Source organism: Daphnia pulicaria, chromosome 6 (assembly GCF_021234035.1).
Source record: "Daphnia pulicaria isolate SC F1-1A chromosome 6, SC_F0-13Bv2, whole genome shotgun sequence".
In the NCBI taxonomy this organism is placed as follows: domain Eukaryota; kingdom Metazoa; phylum Arthropoda; class Branchiopoda; order Diplostraca; family Daphniidae; genus Daphnia; species Daphnia pulicaria.
The window spans coordinates 16486187-16507654 of record NC_060918.1 but is presented as its reverse complement, the minus strand read 5'-3'; the positions used below and the strand labels follow the sequence as shown (position 1 = coordinate 16507654).

Sequence of the window (21468 nt, the reverse complement as noted above, 5' to 3'; positions counted from 1 at the left end):
ATACGGTTCAAGAGGTAACTTATATACTCAAGGAGTTCCCGGAAACGACGGCACCTTAGTGACGCCTGTAATGGACATAATTAAATTAGAGGTTTTGTAAGGTGTCTAGGTTTCTTACTTCTTTTATTTGTAAAATAGTTAATAACACTAACAAATATGAAATATTACGACTATCAAAATATAAATCAAACAAGATAACAACTGCATTCATCCTTTTTCGGAAAAGTTGTTCTCTTTAATGTATATATTTATTTATTGCAATTAATTTTCATTTGTGTAAAGGGATAGTTATTCTATTTCATTTATTAATTCCACTTCGAAATGTGTCGATTGAGAATGAACAAATTATTTTCCACCTGCAAGAAGCTCTTTTCAAGTTTTTCATGCTAATTCTGAAATTGCAAAAAACGATAGTCTTTATCACAACTGTCTAAATGTTTTAATTGTTAAAGCTAGAATCATAAAATGTCACTTATTCTAAATTAAAAAACTTAAAGTGTTGTAACGCAAATAAAGTGAAATCTTAAGTAAAATCTGAAACATGTTTGTCGAAGTTTTTGTGGAGGGCTATGGCGAATTTAGAATGCTGAAGTTTAAAAAAATAATATTTCGTTCTTTAAGTTACCATGAATCGAAGTTATAGATTTTAATTATTCTACTTGTGGTAATGTGACCCAATATTTTATGGCGTAAAAAATCTGACAATGACTCGGGTTTTCGGATAAGGACATTTGTTGGTAAACAAAGAGGGGTTGATTTATCGTCATCATCTTCGTTCATCATCATATCCGATCTAATTATTTAAACGTAGTTGAATATCCGTTGTTTTCCCTTGAAATAAAACATTTGATTAAAGTTAATTTATTACGACCAAAAATATTATGATAAAATGGTAATGTAGTAGCGTAACATAATACTATTATCTATTATGATAATAGAGAGGGAGGAAAAAATACAACGAATAAATCTAATCATTATTTTTCTAACTACACAAATAAAATCAAAATTTTCCCATCCTCTTTACCTCATCTCTGTTGCTATTCCCGAGCAATCATGGATTAATTGCAAAACCTAGGAGTATCTTGGTTTCCAATGATCCAAATCTAAACCACGAAAAACACTTTCGTCAAATTTGTGCGTGTTTTGTTGAAATATTTGTGTGCCTGATGTGTAACAAAAACTCAATGTAACATCTTCCATGTTCGAAAAGTGTTTTATTTATAGGCTAGAATGAAAAATACAGTTCCATTCAGTGTTTGGTCATGAAGTAAGACCAGCTGCTTGGCTGCGTCCTGGTAAGGAGTTTTTCCCCTCTACCCTAACCGCGTGCCTACTAGTGGTGGCATTACTCGGTAGTAATACCTAGTATTACCTAGTTACCTAGTAATACCTAGTTTTTTTTCAGCTACTTTTACCTAGTTTTCGGGAAAAAATCTATTACTAGGTATACCTAGTAATAGTAATACCTAGTTTTTGAAAAATGATTACCTAGGTAATTACCTAGGTATTTTCCATTTTTTTGCAGCATTGTCAAATAAATGGCAACTCTGCTTTTATTTCATTTTACTAGGCTTCTTTGGTTTCTGCATAGCTATAGATGCCTGGTCGGTTCACGGCTGTGTTGGCTTCCCTATCCCGGTTTCAGGGTAAACGTGGTCCGATTTGGAAACTGGAATGAGCGCTCTAGTGAGTGTGTCAGCTACTACGCTCAGCTACTTTTGAGAGCCTAGATGGCTCTGTTTCCAGTTTCAACTTCACAATTCTGACAGGCCCCGCCCTAAAATGTCTGAAAATCGGGGATTAAGTGCAGTATCTCGCCATGCCAGCTACTTCTGCCTCTGCAGAGCGTCTTTTTTCGTGTAGTGGTATTTCTTGCAAAGGCAAGAAAATAAATGTCTCCCCTGTCTTGGTAGAATCGCAAACACTTTGCCGATTCAACAAAAACTTTGACTTCTGAATCTGAATTCTCAGTCTCTAATTTTCAATTTCCGTTCTTATCGCTTAGTCGTTAGTCCTTTCTATCCTATCATTGATCTTAGCGTGACAGAAATTGCAATAAAAAGAAACAAATTCAGTTGCAAGTTGTTGTATTTGTGTTGTTTATGTAATTTCGAAGTATAAACAGAGAAATATCCAAACTAGGTAACTAGGTAACTAGGTATTTTTACCTAGTTAGTTACTTTACCTAGTTACCTAGTTTATACCTAGTAATAGTAAAAACCTAGTTTTTTTTCCCGATACCTAGTTTAATTTATTTTGTTACTAGGTATTACTACCTAGTAATACCTACTTTTTCTCAAATACTAGGTATTTAGTAATAGTAATACCTAGTTTTCAAAAAAAACTAGGTTGCCATCACTAGTGCCTACTGAAACAAAGCTTGCACCTACTTCTCCTCCCCGCCCAAAAAAAAACAGTTACCACAATATAATAAGGGGCTTTATGGGACTACGACTTTCCCGATCTTTTTCAACATGAAGGGGTTACGCTACTTAGCAAGAAAAAATATGTTAAAGTTTCCAAAGCTCGCTTTGGTCTAGTCTCACCTGCGTGTATGGGTCGTGTTACGGTTCGGTATTTGTCCCAACCTGACGGCGAAACTGCCAAGCGTGTTTTGAATCTGCAAATGTAGAGACCCGTAGTGGGCCTACACAGGGTCTTCATTATCATTGTCTATCTGCGGGTCGGCGCGTTTTTGTATACCCCAAGGCAATTGACGCTAGAGCTAATAGAGCTAACAAATTTCAAGATTTTCGGTTTTTCTCGCTTTTTTACTTTTTGAAAGTGCGCGCGATTTTTCTATTTTTATCAAATTATTTTGAATAGAAACCGGTTCCGTTTACAGAGTAAAGGTAAGAATTAAAAAAATGACGGGGCACGCAGATAAGCGTGTATTTGGGTGTTGTAACCCAAACTGATTTTTAGGATGGTAAAATAACTGCCAAGTAACCCAACCCGTTTTATTTCTAATATTCCAACATAACCCGCGTGTTACCCGTAAAGCCGTAAACAGGTGAGAGGACTAGTTTGGTCTAATGGATAGCACGATGAACTAACATATATAAGATTTATAGATTATAGAATCCACAATCTATTTCCACGAGAACATATTGAAACATTGTACGGAAAATCGTAGGAATGTTGTCCGGAATTTCAAAACCGTCGGTTTCCCCCTTAACTAAAATTCTACGGTTAGTAGTCTAACCCCCTTAAAAACAGTTCAACGTGTTTTTTTAAGTTATTCAAGTAAGCTGTCCGTAAATTGGACAGTAAATTTAGTTGCAATACGAAAGGACCATGTTCCCCGTCACGTTTCAAACCAATTTCCAAAAAAAGGTGTTAGGTTTAAAAGGTTTGGGTGTTAAAAACACCTTAAACACATTGCTGATTTACCTGCGTCTCAAGAGCAGAGGTAAATCACGTTTTCGTTTATTAATAAATCCATGATTGCATAGATAATAACATGAAATTTTTTTAAATGTGAGATAAAAAATTCACTAAAACTTAATTGGGTCATGCCAAAAAAAGAAGAAATATGAGAATGTTTAGGGGAAAGTTTCAATAATAACTTCTACACCTGACACTACATTCCTATTTTACCTAGACAAAAGGTGTTTTTCAATTGTCTTTTTCATGTTAAATTTTAGAAATGAATAAATGTCTTTCTGTAAGGAATTAAACTATCAAGTTATGAAGTTATAACTCGTCGAAGATTATAATAATAAATTGCAGGTTATCGTGCTTCGGAAAATGTATTAACGAAACAGTTCCTTTGGCGAATGGCTCAATTTATGGTGTGTATATACAATATACAAACAGTATCTTCAATGAATTATACACAAAATATAATACAATTTGTATTAAACATGGAACGATGAAACAAAATTTAAATCTGTAGAATATTTCAAAGGATGAACGCATTTTCTCATTGCCCACAGACAATCAATAACAAATAATTATTTACTTCGACGGGAAAGGTTTTGCATGATGATCTTTTCGATCCGTAAATTAGGTGAATGTTCGAATTGCTTCACAGCACCATCACCATTCAACCTGTTTTTCTGTTGTAATGTCATAGGTTCGACGGGTGTAAGGAAATGATCGAATCCATCAAGGCCACTGTACCACTTGTACCAGTGTAAAACACATCACTGTTTTGAGTGTTGCATGAAGTTTCAAGAAGGAACCATGATTTAGCTGCAAGTTAAATTGTTTATCTCTCTGCAACACTTGCGAAAATTGATTTTAAAAGGGTCATTAAGATGAGTCCTAAAGTAGCCGCAACTGGTTTTCTTCTCGAACTAACACCACTACTTCTGCTGCTGGCCATTAGGGCCGTGACAATGCAATCGTCATAGTCGGCATAATCGATCTGTGTTGCCGAGCAGAAGTGAACTTGCCTACAGAGAGATCCACAGTAGGGAAGACCATCTCTTAACATGTGATTAACAGTGTAATAGTTCTGGAAAACATTTGGGTGTGTTAACATTGCGGCAGCAACATTATGCAGCGCGATAGGATTTACATCGGGCATTTTGTAGAGCTGTGTGAAGTTGTAAGCCCGACGCCACTCAGCTCTTCCGTTCGCGTTTGCTTCGGTAAGATTTAAGTAGTATTGTGTGTAGTCCAAAACCTGTCGTTAAATTGAAAAAATTAAACATTTGTTTGCTGGTTTTCAATAATTACAATCGATATTGCTATGTCATTTATCAAATTACATTAGATTTCTTTTTTTCTGAGAAATCAAAATTAAAGTTGAAAAATTACCTTTTTGTATTGTATGTTAAATGTTAATGACTTCAAATGAATGGAATGACTTCAAATTTGCAATTGAGACTTTACGTAAGAAAATAGTAAAAAATTCTCATAAATAGGTAATAAACGAAAATATTCAACAAATACTTAGGAAGTTCTAAAAACTATAGTGTGCACTAGCCTAAAAAATTCTCAAATCATAAATAAGCCATCACAAAAGACGCTAAGAAATTTGATTCATACGATTTAAAGAAGATACATTTATAACTTTTTACGTTTATATGATAAATTTCTGCGTTACTTATATTCTGTTCTTATACCTGGCCATTATTTGTATTGAACTTGACAAGACGTATGGCTGGATTATTTGGACCAGTTCCTTCTGCCAAGCCAGGTTCCCGTGGTGAAACAGCTGGTGCCAAGAGAATCCACGATATGGGACGACCTAAAATTGATAGATTTTTTTAGTAGAAAATTAGTGTGTGATTTTACAATAATTTAAAATAAACAAACTTAAAATAAAACACTCGAGTTTTAAAATAATTTTAATAGTGTTTAGTGTGAGAGTAAAATGAACGACAGATAGACCATTGTATCCATGCGGTTGGCTCTGCCAAGAGTTTGAATCAGCCCCTAGTTAGAATTTGAAAATAGCCAAAATCAACCTTTTTGTATTTCGCCTTTAGGCTTTAAGGGCGAAAGAGGATTGTAGACAGCCGTAGGCAGTGCGAAAAGGGAGATTTTGGTGAGCGTTGTCTACAAATTCATCCCAAATTAAGCACAGCCCATAAAAAATGGCTGAGGATCGGTTTTAAAATGGGAGGCACTTATTCAAACTTTGCATTAGAAATACACATAGTTTGGTTCATTTTAAACATATAAAAAAATACCATGAAAATCAGCGTAAAAAAATTATTAAAACCAAATATGTTAAAAAAAATTAAATTCCATGCAACAACCCTATTATAACTTGGATAATAAAATTTAAGATACATTGTAAGAAATTTATTAGTAGTACCGTTGTCGTCGTAAATTACACGGAAGCTGTCTGTATGAGCGTGTCCGAAGAACTGGCCGGCAATGACATCTGAGTAGCTCTGCACTAAACTCAGATATTTACGATTAAAACGGTCTTGAAACCAGTGCAATGCCTGTCGACTGTAGTGGCGCTCGTAAATTCCGGGTGGGACGTGGCCAAAAATATAAACCTAAAAGTTTTGTTGTTTCCATTTAGTCAGAAATTTAATTGGTGAACATACTTTGATAACTTATAACAGGTAAAATACAAAACTTCGATGTTTTAAAAATTACGCTTTCTTGTTTGATATGTGGTTTGCTTAAATTCATCAGAACTATTTTTATGGATGCAAATAGTAAAATGGTCTATTTGTGCCTTTAAATGACGACGATGATTTTTCTCTAGAAATGAATAAGGACTCACGGTTCCTCGACGACGTCGTGCTTTAAGGAGGATAGACTCAAACCAGGCAAATTGTCCACCAGGATCCATTTCTTCATTCTCGGCTGTGGCATAATTAACCTCAGAATAGTAATTGGTATTTAGCGCTATTAGGTGTAATTGCAGGCGTGCCTGTTCGATAACATAGTAGCCTCCTAAAAGTAATAAAAGAACAATTCGTTAGATTTGAAATGGAAATAGTAATCAAATTAATTTTTAAAAAGAAATAAGGTATTGGTACGATAGGTATTAATAAGATTAGCATGTACGATACATTTTCGGTATTATGGACTCCACAAATATTTTTCAAATTGTTAAATTGTTACACATCCCTCCACAATTATTATGGAAACAAAGGAATCTGTGCCAATAATCAACAGACACAATTTATATTTTTAAGATGTTTTTGTAATCAATGCTTACCTTTCTTAAAAGTAGCTTCTGCCTCTGGTGGAAGCCACACTCGCCATAAATTAGCTAAATCATGATATGGCTGTGCTGTGTTGCTGAAAGACGTTTGGCCTCTTGGCCACACATCTGCTCCACCCACTGTTACACGGAAAAGAAATTTACCAAAATAAGAAATTTATGTGACTTTCTATTTTTGGTTTCTTAAATAAGTTTTTTTTTTAATTTCTTGTAATAGTTTCATTTAAGAATAGGCCTGTGCTGGATATCATAATATACGCATAATTATACCAAGAGTTTTAGGAGTAAGATAGGTTGGGATACCTTTTCACATTACTTAATTAGTGACCATGAAGACGGCCACAAGTAGTCCCAGACCAATAACTTTTTTTTTATTTCAACAAATATAAAAAACTTAGAGGTTAGCGAGTTGCTGAAGAAAGGAATTGTCAGCAAGGGTAGCACTCTTTGGTCCTTAACCACTAATCCACTTTATTCTGATGACCGAAGTGTTCTATACGTCTACTACAAGCGTTAGGTTCCAAAAGGCAAATTACTGTCACTAACTTAGTCAATCCCAATGGCCGTGAATAGATGCCAACTAACGCTAACAATATTCACCCTTGAGAAAACTCTTCACATTCTTATCAATTTTTTATATATTACATTTTATTTTACTTGTGATTTATTTATAATAGATAAAACTAGTATGTGATTGAACTAATAATATACAGATGGACTAGTAAGAAAGTCTGAAATTTTATAGAAACCAACAAAAAAAGAACTACACATTAGATTGTTGCTGACTTTTTTCTTTATAACAGTTTATCTGTAGTTAACTGTTTTAATTTTGTCGAATGTAGTTTCAGTGTTTCAGCTGGAAATGTTCATTACATAAACTGATTGGTAGAAGGAAAAGGGTTATGAATATGAGGGAAAAAACTGGGAGGCAGTAGTGTACATGTTATTGACAAATCAATATATACATTTAGTGTGACCTAAATGAATAAAAAAATTGAAAAAGGCTATTTACTAACCGATGGGATATACGACCGTGCCGGGAAAGTATCGCCGTATTAGAAGACTTACGGCACTAACTGCCTCATGAACTCGACTTTTGCCATCGTCGCCTGGAGAAGCCATCCATCTTGCAGCAGAATCACTATAATGATAATGTGTAATTGAATAGGCCTTAATATTTGGTGAAAGGGAAAGTAAAAACAATCTAGAGTAAATTTATGTGATAATTCAAAATAATTATTAAATCTTGCTATTTTTCACCACCGTTTTCCCCCTGGGCGTATTTGCCATCCCTCTGAGCAGTGAGGGAGACAAGGGGATATTTTACCACACCGAATTGTCCGAAAGAGAAAATGGTGAATAATGGAAGGATGAACAATACGGTGGGAAGCGGGGGGAGGAAAGGCGAACAGAATAATTTCGGTTTTTTAATCCATTTAAGTAATGGTAGGAAAATTCGCAAAAATTTTTTTTGCACCAAATACAAGGGTAACGAATCTCTTTTTTTTATTTTTCCTCGTCTTGATAGTCACAAAAATGACATGCCAAGTGTTCGAAAAATTCCTAAAAAATCACGCCAATTTAACCCTAATAAGAACCCCCTCCCTCCAAAAAATATCATTGGGAACCAAAGCAAACTGCATTAATTGGTGCTATTCCAAATCACTTTCCCCATATGCTGCTCTCGGTCGTACCTATATTTCTGGTAGGTACTGTATGTTCAGTACATCAAAATATTTCTTTGTGCATTTTATTGAAGAAGGTGAAAGTTCAGTATTTTTTTAACAATTACTAAAATGAAAAATGGAAACCTTACATGACCCTACTCCTTATCAGGATTAAATATAGCAATAGGTGCAACAGATAACGTTTACATGAGCGTTACATTCATGTTTCCTCCTTAAAATATAGTGTTTTTATCAGGGTGCTGCTCAGTAGTTGGTAAGTTTTACTCAGTTAATATAATCATAGATTAATAAATTACGTTTGCCACGTAATGAAAGAATGATTCAAAAGTCCTAAATACGCAATGCGCAATACCAAAAACTGACATTAGATGGTTTACCTTAAAATTATACATGTTCTCTCATTTAACAAGCGATCCACGACTCAAGTAGACCGAAATCCGGAAAAGGCTTAAAAAATATTGGAAAAATATTGGAAGCAAGCAGAAGGTTTTATCTGTTATTCTTCATTTTAGACCCATAGAAGTCATATCGGCCTTCATATTTAGTAGAACCAAGCTGGTTTTCGCAAGGGGCGTGGCGGAGAGTTAAAAAAATGGCTGCCAGGCAGAGAGGGAAAAGGGGAAAATGAGCCTCTCAGTAAATTAGTCATATCTCAACCAATAAAATCTGGAAAGGAAATTCCTGTTGGATTTTGGTGGTTGAGATAGCACTAAACCTTTCTATGAAATTAGTTTTTGCTATAGCTCTCCCACTTTTCGGAATAGCGATGTACGCCCCATTTCTGATAAAATTAAAACACCCAAACTTTAACGCATAATTAAAAAACGGGTGGGAATTTCTTCTTTCTGCAAACGCAGGTAAATCCGGCGTGCAAAGACGAATATGATTATTTTTTTCTATTTTTAAGGGGGATTTCGGGATTTCGGTTTAATTGAGTCGTGGATCGCTTGTTAAAAATGACGTGGAATGGTTACCTTGTCCTGAGGAAACATACTTCATAACAGATATTAACACAAGTAAGTACCTAAAACAGGTTACACATAATGAATCGCATACATACCCAGTCCATAGAAGAAATTCAATATCTTCTCCTGTGATGGCTTTCATTGCTTGAACAGCACTGACCACTAACTGCCACGTCGAATCACACCGATAGCTGCCAAATCTTTCGACATGGACATGCTGGCTTTGCTGCAACTGACTGCTACTTCCACCAATCCCATTCTTTTTCATTTGGCCACTCCAGCAATCTTAATAAATCATAAATGAATAGTTAGATCTATAGCTATTGAACAGTTGGTGAACTTTGGCAATAAAATTCAGTGCAATTTATTACGAATTAACCCCGGTAATCACGACATCAGCTTAAATGGAGCCTTATTAGTGACTCTGTTGTTGTTATATTTTAGTAAGGGAGAGTGGGGCTAGAAGGACCAGGGGCAAGTTGCTCTTTTCTAATTATTTAGCATCGTATTTAATTTTAAAATTTGATTTTTTTACCATGTGTGCATTATCATTATGAGCACTTGTATTATAAATTTCAGCAATTTATGACTGTAGCCGTTCTGAAGACAAAAAATAACAACACTTTTCGACTCTTCTGATGTAAGATTTTTCGAAAAACTTAAGCCAAATCATTTGTTTTGGAATAAGAATAAAAATTTAAAAATACTTTTCAAAAAGAAAATTATGTTCTCTTTGTAGGGGCATAAACAAAAGAATACAGAGGCATAAAATATATTTTCGTGTAGACGACCTTGTTGGGGCAAGTTCTGCCTGTCACCGTAGGGGTTAGTCGGCTTATGGAAAATTGCCATTGCTGAAAAAAACTGAATTATTGAAATAGGCCAAATAGCTCAAGTTACTCACAAATATTAAAAACTAAACAAAGGAAATAGATAAACCTCCCTGAAAAAAAAGATCGTAGGATAAATTTGATTAAAATCGAGGTTTCAAATCGTCCCTAAATGTCGACTGTTCTCTCATAAGAACTACAAAGAAGAGCAACTTGTTTTGTAGGAGCATATTGGGGCATCCTTGATTTCATTTGATAACTTTAATAACGCTGGAATAAAAACTAATAAAAATTTCAAAAAATACATTCAAGATAAAATAAATTTTTGTTAGGACATTAAAAAAAATTTTAAGACGGGATAAAAAAATTAAAAAGAATTAATATCATGAAATGGGAGAAAAAATAAAAAACAGTATGCCAACCCAGACCACTCCCCCCTACCCACCCAAAAAATAACTACACTTGCTTCCTCTTCGATCACAATCAAACACGGTTTTCGTGGTTTTATCAGCACTACAGGTGTAATACATCACTACAAAATAATGTGTTTCGAAACATACCAAAACCAGCTATAGTCAAATCGAAGGTCATTACTTCGTTTCTAGTTTTGTGCATGGGTGTCACATTTGCTTCCTAAAAACCAAAATCCTCCGTTCGGTTTTCATTTGTAACTCCAGTGGTGGCTTTTACTTTTCATTTACTATTTTACTATTTGCTATTTACTACTCATTTACGTAAATAAAGGGTTTTTCGATATTTTTTTAAATTTCTACACAATAATAAAATGAAGAACTTTATCATTCCATGAAGAAATCGGAGAAGAACGGGGCAATTGAGGTAGTGTGTAACTTGGCACCCACCGTTTTTCGTCCTCTCGCGATCGAGGGATTGCATTTTAAAAATTACCAGTTATAGTTTTTAATAATGCGCATCTTTTTAAAAAAATTACGGAAATATTCCATGTAGTATGGAAACAACAACAAAAATAATTTTTTGGTCCTTAAATCGTGTCGTCCATTTCGTTTTCTTTTTTCTTTTGTGGACATCCCTAGTTAGCTAAAAATTTATCAAAAATATATTTCTAAAAGTAAATTCTTTCCTTTTTCAGAAACCAATTTTTATTTATTTTTATTGACAAAATTGTTGCTTGAAAACGCAATAATAACAAAAAAACACCTTTTCTCGGGGCAACTTGGGTTGATGGGTTAGAGATGGGAGGGAAAATTTTTCATAAAATTTAGTTGATGCGCCATCGCCAGGTGTTCTTTTAGCCCGTAATAATAACCTGGGCCGTCCTACCCCGCGTACATTAGCATGTTGCCCCCCGACTCGACCCACCCTCCTTCATTTTCAAAGCGCTTTTATATTGGTTTTGAACAAAGAAATTTGCCATAAACTAAAAATACTTTTGATAGCAAATTTTTTCGTCTTTTTTTTAAGCCTAGCGGGAATAAAAAATATTGAGAAATAAAGAAGTGGGGACTCAAAAACAAAAAAAGCGTCAACTAGTACTACTCTCCCCAATTGAATAGCAATTGTTATATTAAGATGTGTAGCTTCAAAATTCTTTTTCAGTTCATAAAATTTAAACAATTTTCTCGCTTACAAATTCATTGAGTTTTTACTTATTGGGATTATAGTGTTTTCCTCGATCAGTACGTATTGCATAAAAAACCTTCGCAAAAAAAACCTGTAGAGATAAATTAGAGCTAGAAGATTATGATGACAGAAAATGTTTGGTCCGATATCATTCTAATAATTTGCGAACAATGTTAGTAGCCATCTATACAGGAAACCTTGTCCTGATTAAGTCATTCTAGCTGAGTGTTAGAAAGAATTTGTTTTATCATTGTTCGTCAAACAAGCACCAGAATTTCTTAAGTGTTTTCTTCAACGTGATATGAAACCAAAATGAGTAAGAAAAAGATCCACATTGAGCATTGACTTACTTCCATCTCCAGCTCCAGTCATATTTGCATCGTAGTGAAAATCAGTCACGTGCCAAAAATACCCTGTATGTATTTGAAATAATTTGAAAAAGTTATTTCATAATTAGTATTTCATCATATCCACTTGAAAGATTTTTTAGTACGTAGCTATTAATAGAGCTTATCACGGACTATTTATTAGATTCCTTAATTTCTCAACATAATTTCCATTTCTACATTCTCGTGATTATGGCATTTAAGGATAGGGAATCAAATTAAGCTCAAATTAAATCAATTTCTTAATTATACGTACATTGATTAGTAATTTTATAGATTACGAACGTATTGAGAAAACCCCTTTTACTATACCCCCGAGAGGCGATCGGCCTGCTAACCTAGCGAACCTGTCGGGGAATCTTGGGACCTTTTACTTAACACCCGCTTGTCTTGGGGATTTTCCTTTTATATCGTGATTTAACCAGCGATCTCCGATTCAACCGTACTTTATAAATTATATCCTCTTTTTCCGGGGGTAGTTTTCGGATCGTAATCCGGAACGGGTCTTTAAAAATCCGGACTAGGTCAATTCTGTTCCGAATCGCAAGACGATTCCAACGGAAAAAAGTCCGGATTTTTATTTCTTTTCGTTCCCGAGATAATTGGGATTGTAATTCGTGAAATATCACGAAAATCCAAAGTGTCCCCCCTCCGTCCACTTCGCTTTTTGCCGTATATTCGGCTCGTATAAAAAAGCTATTTGATATCAAATGTAGCACTTTCATCCGTTCCGTCCATCAAAATTCGTTCAGATGTCCGAGATATCGCAATTTTCGTGCTACCCGATTTCCAACTATTTTTTAAGCATTTCATTCGGCGTTGCCGTTTGCATTATCTATGCTTTTTGCCCCCTTTTCTGTCCACTCCTTCGCTTTTCCATGCTTTCCTATGTATCAAGTCCCATCTGTTTCAATATACAAGCCCTTGGTACATTGGAAACGATACATACATCGATCTGCTCAAATTGTGATTTTCGAATCAGTCCGTGATCGCAATAAGCGTTCGACAATGAGTTTTCTGTTTCAGGCTCAAACAAAAAATGAAAGATTATTTAATTTCGGATCATCGCTGAACTACCCTTTCGGTTTGATTACAGTAGACCCAACATGATAACGAAACTGCGGGACGAAACTGCAGAAGAGAAGAAGTAGTTAGGCTATTATATAAATATACTATATATTAAATATTAAATAGTGCAAAATAGTGTGTATAGTGTATACTGTATAGTATTTCTAGAATAGCCGGCGGATGTCAGATTTTGCGACGTCGAACCGCATTTTCTACAATCACTAGGTAAAAGAGTTAACCTTATCAATCAATTTGGATTTGAACTTTTATTCATTTCGTTATGTCTTGATTTGATATTGTTATTTCCTATAGTCACTTCCCACGCCTTTTCGGACAACTGAAGTCACTTGGTAGATGGTATCGATATTGTCTAAATGAAAGCTACAGATCACTCACCAATGCCAGCTCGTGCGGTTGGAATCAGATGGGCGATAATCACGATCAAGCCGAATAAGGCGGTCTTCAGTCGGAACAAAGCCATAGCAAACGAAGCGTTGTATATCCTCTTCGTTGTCGTCTTTCTTTCTTCTTTGGTTTCTTGTTCGGTTTCTTTATTGGTTTCCCCCGTCTTCCAAGTCAATCGCGAACAGTGGAGGTCGTCGTGGTAGGCTCACTTGTTAGTCTTCCACTTTTTTAACACGCAATAAAATATGAAAGAAAATGTAATAACAACATGAGTCGCTTGCTTTCGTCTGGCTTTACGGAACAAAAGAAAACAATCCTTGTTCAGACACGATTCTATGGATTACAGTTCAGTCGTCGGCATTAGTAGTAATCTTTATATTTGCGCATAGTTTCACTTGGAACTGTGGCACGCCATTCAGAATTTTTCTTTTTACAAGATTTGTATAATAAACGAGGAGCCAGATGCTAACAAAACCATTGGGAGCAATGATAACATTGAAATCCTGAATCATAAATGACTATATGAGATCATGTTAAGATTGCAGTGTTGTAGCTATATTCGGCTCGCCGTAGACCTCTGTTCTATATATGTTTCTAGCCGTTATTGTGTATAAAGCAAACATGGGGTGTATGTGGTATATACGCCGGCAGCGTGCAAATAAATAATAAGATCGTGGATGATAACAGTTACTTTTATATCACCAGAAAAGACCATGTGAAGTATTGTATAATATAGCGAGGGCGCGGTTGCAGTTCGCAACTCGGGTGGGCCAGTGTAAACAGATGGGCAGGCTATAGGAGCCTTTGGGTGGTGGACTGCAGTTGTTGTTCCGTCTCGACGCCGACACCGATCCATCCATCACGGTGGCAGCCGTGTGGATAAATAACATCCGGCACGCTCTTCTGCACTCATGGCGAGAATAGCGCTTTAGATATGGGAGCCGTCGCAGCTCAGCAGGTCTCAGAGGCTACTGTTTTCGAGCGAATGCGTTCTGGCATCTGTGTGTATATAACGGTTATGTCAACGAGTGCGGGTCGTCTTGGTTCCCCTTTGATCATTCGAACATCTGAAAACACTTGAAGGCGACCATCACGCTATACAAATAAGCGTATAATCAGAACGTGGAGTCGTGAAAGAGACGAAGTGGAATGTGGGGGCGAAGAAAAGGAATGGCTAAATAGAGAGCCATAGAAAGGAAACGTATAGAAAACGAAGCGCATCTCAAAGAAGCTTTGGACGATATATATATATATATGCAGCACTATCGTAATATTAGGATAGACCTACCACTGGGAGCGGATCGATAAATCAAATAGGCGTGGCTTCCATCACTTCTCACAAGGACCAATTCCCCCGTTTGCCTGTAACGCTATAACACTGCTGTAGCAGTTCGAATTTTGTCATCGGAGTGGGCTTCCCATAATCGTATTACCGGTACGCGGCGTCTCGACAAACTCACGCAGTGGAATAGAGTGAAAAATTGGGCGACTAATTATGAAATACAGCAACTAAAGTTCATAGAATTAGCAGCTATAAGCTTTTTTCCGGTAGTTTTCAGTTTTCTTTAATCTCTTTGAGAGGTTTTTGGTTCAGTCGTCAAATCATTGATTGAATATTCAAATGGATGTTGTAGAGATTTACGATAGATATTGAAATTTGTAGGCTAAAACTGCACAAAAAAGTTCAGCTAAAAACGATTTTTTTAAACAAAATTTTACGTGAAATTCTATTGAATCTATTGACTAGTTTTTAATGCAGAGCCAAGTAAAGTAATAATCGTTATATAAGAAGTAATTGTCCGTTTGAAAATGCAAAATCTTCCGTATTTTTTTAAATTGTCAACTTTTTGAACTTGAGGACATTTACACATTTTCCACAGCATTCACAGAGCGTTTTTGTTTGTTCAGAACTTTCCATCGTCAAAAAAAAACTTTTTCTTAAACCCAAGTTTCCAAACTATACGAGGAAAGCGGAATTCGTGAAATTCAGCAAGCGGACAATAAATTCAGATCATCAATAGTAAAAATCCATGAATGGTTCATTACTCGGCTCATTAATTACTCTCTAGTAGTAATGAAGTATACACTATAATGAACTTTATTTCGACTTTATTATAGCTACTCTCAAGTCTCAATAAGTTCTTTTAAAAACTAATTGGGTACAATACCGAATTTTTGTTTCTTTGATCAATAAGTATACCCAATAGTTAATAATTTTTTTAATTCGGAAAGTCACAAATGATGAATCTCCATGAATTAAAATGAACTGCTTTTAAAAAAATTCAAACTAATACCACTCAAAAGTTGTTAATTAATGCAGACTCATTAATAACGACACAATCTGATAAACAATAATTTAAAAAATAAAAATGCAATTCACCAGCTCAATCATTGATCCTCATATGCATGGCCAGTCACTTGTGGATGTACTCGGATGTACTGTATATATATACTTAGATATATGTTTTTATGTGCAATTATACAGCTTTTATCCAGACCCTTTGGTATAGATATCTAACGTACAAACCATATAAACTCGTGGTCCTTATCATTTACTCCCAGTCCTTCACTTGGCTCTTAATCTCTTATATTAAAGACTAGACTCGAGGGTGCAGTTAATCACGCCAAGGTGTATTGGCTTCGGCTGCTGGGTAGCTATCCATCTCGTTTTGTTATCTTGCTATTCTTTCTTTCTTTTCTTTCTTTTTTCTTCTTCTTCTCCTTTGTAGTTAGCTTCTCTTATAAGTCGAGATAACAATCTCATTACTACTCGTTCGTCTTCTTCTCCGGCATATATACTATATATATACAGCTTCTCCGCTTCTCGGAAGACATTGGCAAGATGTAAGAGAGGGAAAATGAGAAAGAGAACGACGAACACGTTTATTAGAAGCCTTTAGGCGGTTGGCGTGGGGGGGGGGGGGGGGGAGGGAGGGCTTGAGGTCGAGGAGAGAGACTTTGTCCAATGGATATAAGTTGGCCAACATGCAGTACTAGTAAGCTCAACCCCGATCCCTCCGTCCTGATTACACCCGTACAGCTGCTGGCTCGTATTGGATATATGGTAGACCTATCCTGCACGTGAAGAGTAGATGGATGTCGGCTATAGTTCCTCGTCGCTAGTCTATAGCGCGTAATTGTTTGTCCAGATAGCTCTTAGACTTTCCCTGGTGAACCCGTTCCCTCTTTGAGTCAATATTGTACGTTGTGATGTCCGCACAACTTGATTGTCACCGCGCTAGGCTACTGCTATTATATATATATATAGCGAGTCTTGTAAGGAGCCCAACTACTTGGACTTGATGCCATATATAAGACGAGCCTTTATCAAACTTTTTAAAAAACTTTAAAAAAATTAAACTCTCCCGTCCCGCCTATAACCATCATACTCGTGTCCTGAATCGCCTACTACATAGTCCTACATCTGACGTCCATTGTGTAATCCACCGCAGTGCATAGCTTTTGATGTGTCCTAGGCTAGTACTATACGTCTTTACATTTATTTACTTAAGCTTTTCAAATTAGCGTGGCGAGTATAGGGCTCCTGTGATGTCCTATATACATCTCTCTTGGTCCTTGTATAAAATGTACGAATGCCCCGCTCCGCTCCGCCCACTCACTACTAACTATTCACCATATTCTTCGACTTGACATTTATATATTGCTACACGAAACGGTGCTGGTGGCTATCTCCGCAAAACTGCTCGCCCTGTCAACACGACCCAAGAAAACGGAATGAATGATCACGATATGGGGAAAAGGAAAAGTAAAAAAAGGAAAGGAGATATAGCCTCTCTCCGTGATCCCCTTTTGTCGAAACCTAAAAGGACGACCCGGTTCCTTTTTTTTAAATTCTGTGCAACATTTTGGCATATTGAGTGTATAAACTCTTCTATCATTTTTCATGAGCATCTTCATGTTAAATGAATAAGAAAAGAAAAGAAAAACGATTCATATTTGTCCATCTGAATGTTAGCATGTTGGAGGGGCTAAGGCTGCACATCGATCGCCCGTGGAAGAATAAGGAGCTGCATGTGTAGACGCAGCGCCCAGATAAAAATAAAAAAGTTTTCTTTTTGTTTGTTTTTTTGGCCAGGACTTTGTCTTTCGCTTTCCTCGCTTTATTCCTACCTACCTCGACACACACACACACACATTTATCTCGTTCGTTCTTCTTAATAGTCGTCTACGCATGCACTTTACAATATCTCTCTCTCCCGCTCTCTCTCTCCAGCAGCGCTTTCGCTTTATATACGTATATGTATATTATAGTTGATGGTGTGGCGAAGGCGTTGTGTATAGCCCAGCAGCACTCGAAACAAACACTCGCTCGCTCACTCGGTCACACAAAGGCACTTGACTCGGAAGAATAGCGGCGGGTGTTGCTTAGCGTGCAGTCACGCCGAATAAAGAAGAAGAAGAAAAAACTAGATATATTCCTCAGACTCAACTTGACATTTTTGTCAGCGCCAAGAATGGGGTGAGCGAAAAAGCCGAGGGACTACCACAAGGCCAGAAAAGAAATAATAAAAACAAAAATAACCATAAGATATACAAAAGAAAGGAAGACAACAGCAACAACAAAAAAATAAGAAAAAAAGAAACGCATACACGGCGAGAGCTAATCAAAACTGTCATTATCTCAGTGTGTCTTGTGCGCTGCTGCTGCTGCTGTCCGGGGTTGTCTATTGACCATCGGCGGAGAACAGTGCGCCGACGGCTGGTCGAATTGGATGAACGCGAAACAATCCGGTTGTGTGTGTGTGTGTGTGTGTTTCTTGTGTAACTGAGGTTACCCAGTCGTCGAAAGAAAGAAAAAAGAAGAAAAAAAGTCGATGACGTCTGTTTTCTTAACGCACTGCTGTACACAAGTGTGTGTGCAGGCCAGCGAATGCTGTTTGGAAAGACTAATATATCGCGTGGCACGCGGCGGGATATACCAGCATGAAAAAATAATAGTACAGTACACGGGGAACTGCCTGCTGCCTATAGTCCTATAGCTTGCTCTCCCCTATATACTTTTGGTGTAAAAAGCACTCATGCTCGACGTCGCAGTGGCGGATTCCATACTACTACTACTACTCTCTTACCGCTGTTTCTTTCCATCACACACCAGAAATGTACTACATCAACCCCATCTGGCTGATTCCATTTCCACCGGTGTTTTGTGTGTACTAGCCCCCCTATCCCGCTGCTGCTCTATAGTATATAGGCTAGTCTACAGCTGCACGGTGGAAACATACATACATTCAAAAGGAAACAACTCGAGCGTGCAGTCGTAATGAAATCCCGCGAGAAAGAAGCCATGCTGAGAGTCGGCCCAGGCCGGCAGCAGCAGCAGAAGCGAACTGTCGGCATTTTCAGATGGCTTTTCTCCCCAACGCAACATGTCATCTATTGACAAATCTTGGGCATTCGAGATCGAGTTCGGTTAAAAATTCACGTGCTGAATAAAGAATTATGCGTGAGGCTGACGACGTCAAATGTAATCAAAAGAAGCCTTTTGAGTTCTGTTATTGTGACAATCGTGAAAATCTACATAGCATTCCATCCGCGGTTGGCTGTGTAGCGACGTTGTATATAACTGTGCCTATATACTGTACTATACAGCCTATATGTGCTGCTGCATTTATGTCTATTGGTTTTCTCTTGTTGCAGTCGAATATAGTCGGTCGGGGTACTACACTCGACTACACCACTCGCAGCACGGTAATAGACGCAGGCGAATCGATGGCCAGCAAATGGGCGAAACAGGAGCAAAATCAATAATCCAATAAGTAGAAGCGGATAGGAAACGATGACTGCGAAAACGAAGCGTCACACACGCCTAGACAGAGTACATGCAGGTAGAGACGGGCCAGGGGATGGAGCTCAAGCGAAGCGGTAGAGTGGCGAATGGAAATAATGGGAGTCAGAGTTTTAAAAAAAAAAGAGTCGGTTAAATCACCAAAGGTCTCAGTGCACTGAAACAACATAGTCTTTCACTTTCATGTGCCAGAGAGCTCAGGAGAAGAAAAAGGGGGGAAATATAAGAAAAGAAAAACAAAAAGACAAACAAGGAGAGACAAAAAAAAATAGGCTTAATGTAAGGTTATTGATTTATTTATTCTTTTTCTCTTTTCCCGCGTGTACAGCCAACAGCAAATGTAGACGCGCGCTGCACAAAAGGCTAAGACAGTTTATAGGATCATTTTTGCCACAAGCCCATTCTCCAGAGAAACAAAAGATGATGAATGTCTAGATCCCTTATTTTTCCATCTCTCGGAAAAAAAGAGAAAATGAAAAACAACACCTATTGTCGTTTTTTCATTTGTCGAACATTTAAATAACGAGACCCAACGATATGTAGACTAGACATCCATCTACACATACCAGAGACGTGGCACATAAATAGTAGGTCTCTATAAGTCCATACCGCCGAACCATTTGAGATGGTATGCAGCACACTTGCTGAGTGTGTCTTTTATACATATAATACGTATAATACTCTGGGCGATCTATAAAGACTATACACGCTCTAGACTTTGAGCTATAGATCGCCCTTGCGGCTGTTGCTAGGATCGAAAAAAACCAAGGGAAGAAAAACGTGCGCTTTCAAGTGGCTGTGTATTTACAGATCGCTTTACCACTCGTTTTTCTTTTTTTCTATTTTCTTTTTCTATTTTTCTATTTTTTTTTTCTTTTGGCCTTTTCGCCTCGTTTTCTCACGCCGAGAGGGCCCAACGAAAACGAAAAGAAAGGGAAAGGAAGCGGGTCGCGCCTGAGCCAATTTTCTCAGCAGCACAGACAAAGAAATAAGAGAGAACCCAGGCAAAGGAGGACGACTATAGAAGAAGGCCGCCCTCCTCTAATAATAAAAAAAGAAAAAAAAAAGAAAATCCTACTATACAGCTCTGACGTGCCGAATCTTGGACCGCAATCGATTACATTAGCCGAGCCAAGCCCCTTCTTCTCGGCCGGGAAAAAAAGAAAAAAGGAAAAAGAAACGAGAGAAAAAAAGGAGTCAAACGAAACTCAAAGCGGATGCCAAATCGATGGGCCTTTTCGCAGTCTATTTTTAACGGCCATCTGCTGTACTACTACAACTCCAGCACTCGTCTCCTTGTTGGGTTTGACTTTGTTGCGACTTAATGACGGAACCCAATGGGAGTGCATATAATACATCGATGCGTTGCGATAAGTAAGAAATGATGGCTTTGAAATTTAGAGACGATCACACGCAGAGAGAGAAAGAGAAAAGAGACACGCAGAGAAGCGGCTCGTCTCCTTTTGAGATATACAAAGGAGATTATTGAAACAATCGAAAAGGATCAGTCGGGTGAGGGGTGGTGGAGAGAGAGGGTGGTAGGGGAGAAATAAGTAGAAAATAGATTACCATGATCGCGTCGAGCGTGTGTACGTAGCCGCTGGGGGATCTGCGACGCATACTAGAGATCCTATCAAAGTCTGTACTAGACACCAGCACGTCAGTTGTGTGTTGTGTTGCGTTGTGTTTTCGAGTATTCCAAAGACGAGCGGCGCCGCCGTCGTGAATCAACTCATCCGAAGAAAAGGCGATCGCTGATTAAATCGTTGGCCCACCAAGGAAAAGTCTTGGCAGTAACATTCGATCAAACAAACGCAGCCAAAAGATAATGACAACGACAGCAACAACAACAACAACAGCAACAAACAACCCGAACAAAAAACCCAACCAAAAGCAAGCGAGAGCGACTCTTCAATGTCACAACGGTGTGTGTATACCGACGCAGCAGGCAGCACAAAAGAAAAATATCGGAAGGAGGGAAAATCAAAAAATTTGGACTAGAAGAATATTCAAAGAGGACTCGAAGAAAAATCCGTCCGATCCAAGAGCCGAAGAAGGGGCCACTGAATTCCGCCCGG

At 37.4% G+C, this 21468-nt stretch overlaps 1 protein-coding gene across 1 annotated transcript; it reads right to left on the bottom strand.

Annotated features, from left to right (window-relative positions):
• Window positions 1–3733: 3733 nt before the first annotated feature.
• LOC124341764 (acid sphingomyelinase-like phosphodiesterase 3b) lies at window positions 3734–21468 on the bottom strand. The gene is made up of 10 exons (XM_046794700.1): window positions 20960–21468; window positions 13576–13807; window positions 12076–12138; window positions 9392–9581; window positions 7660–7784; window positions 6638–6763; window positions 6197–6369; window positions 5774–5963; window positions 5076–5200; window positions 3734–4633 (listed from the first exon to the last, which is right to left on the bottom strand). The coding sequence occupies exons 2-10, from the start codon at window positions 13658–13660 to the stop codon at window positions 4214–4216; spliced, it is 1497 nt and encodes a 498-aa protein (XP_046650656.1). The 5' UTR covers window positions 13661–13807; window positions 20960–21468; the 3' UTR covers window positions 3734–4213.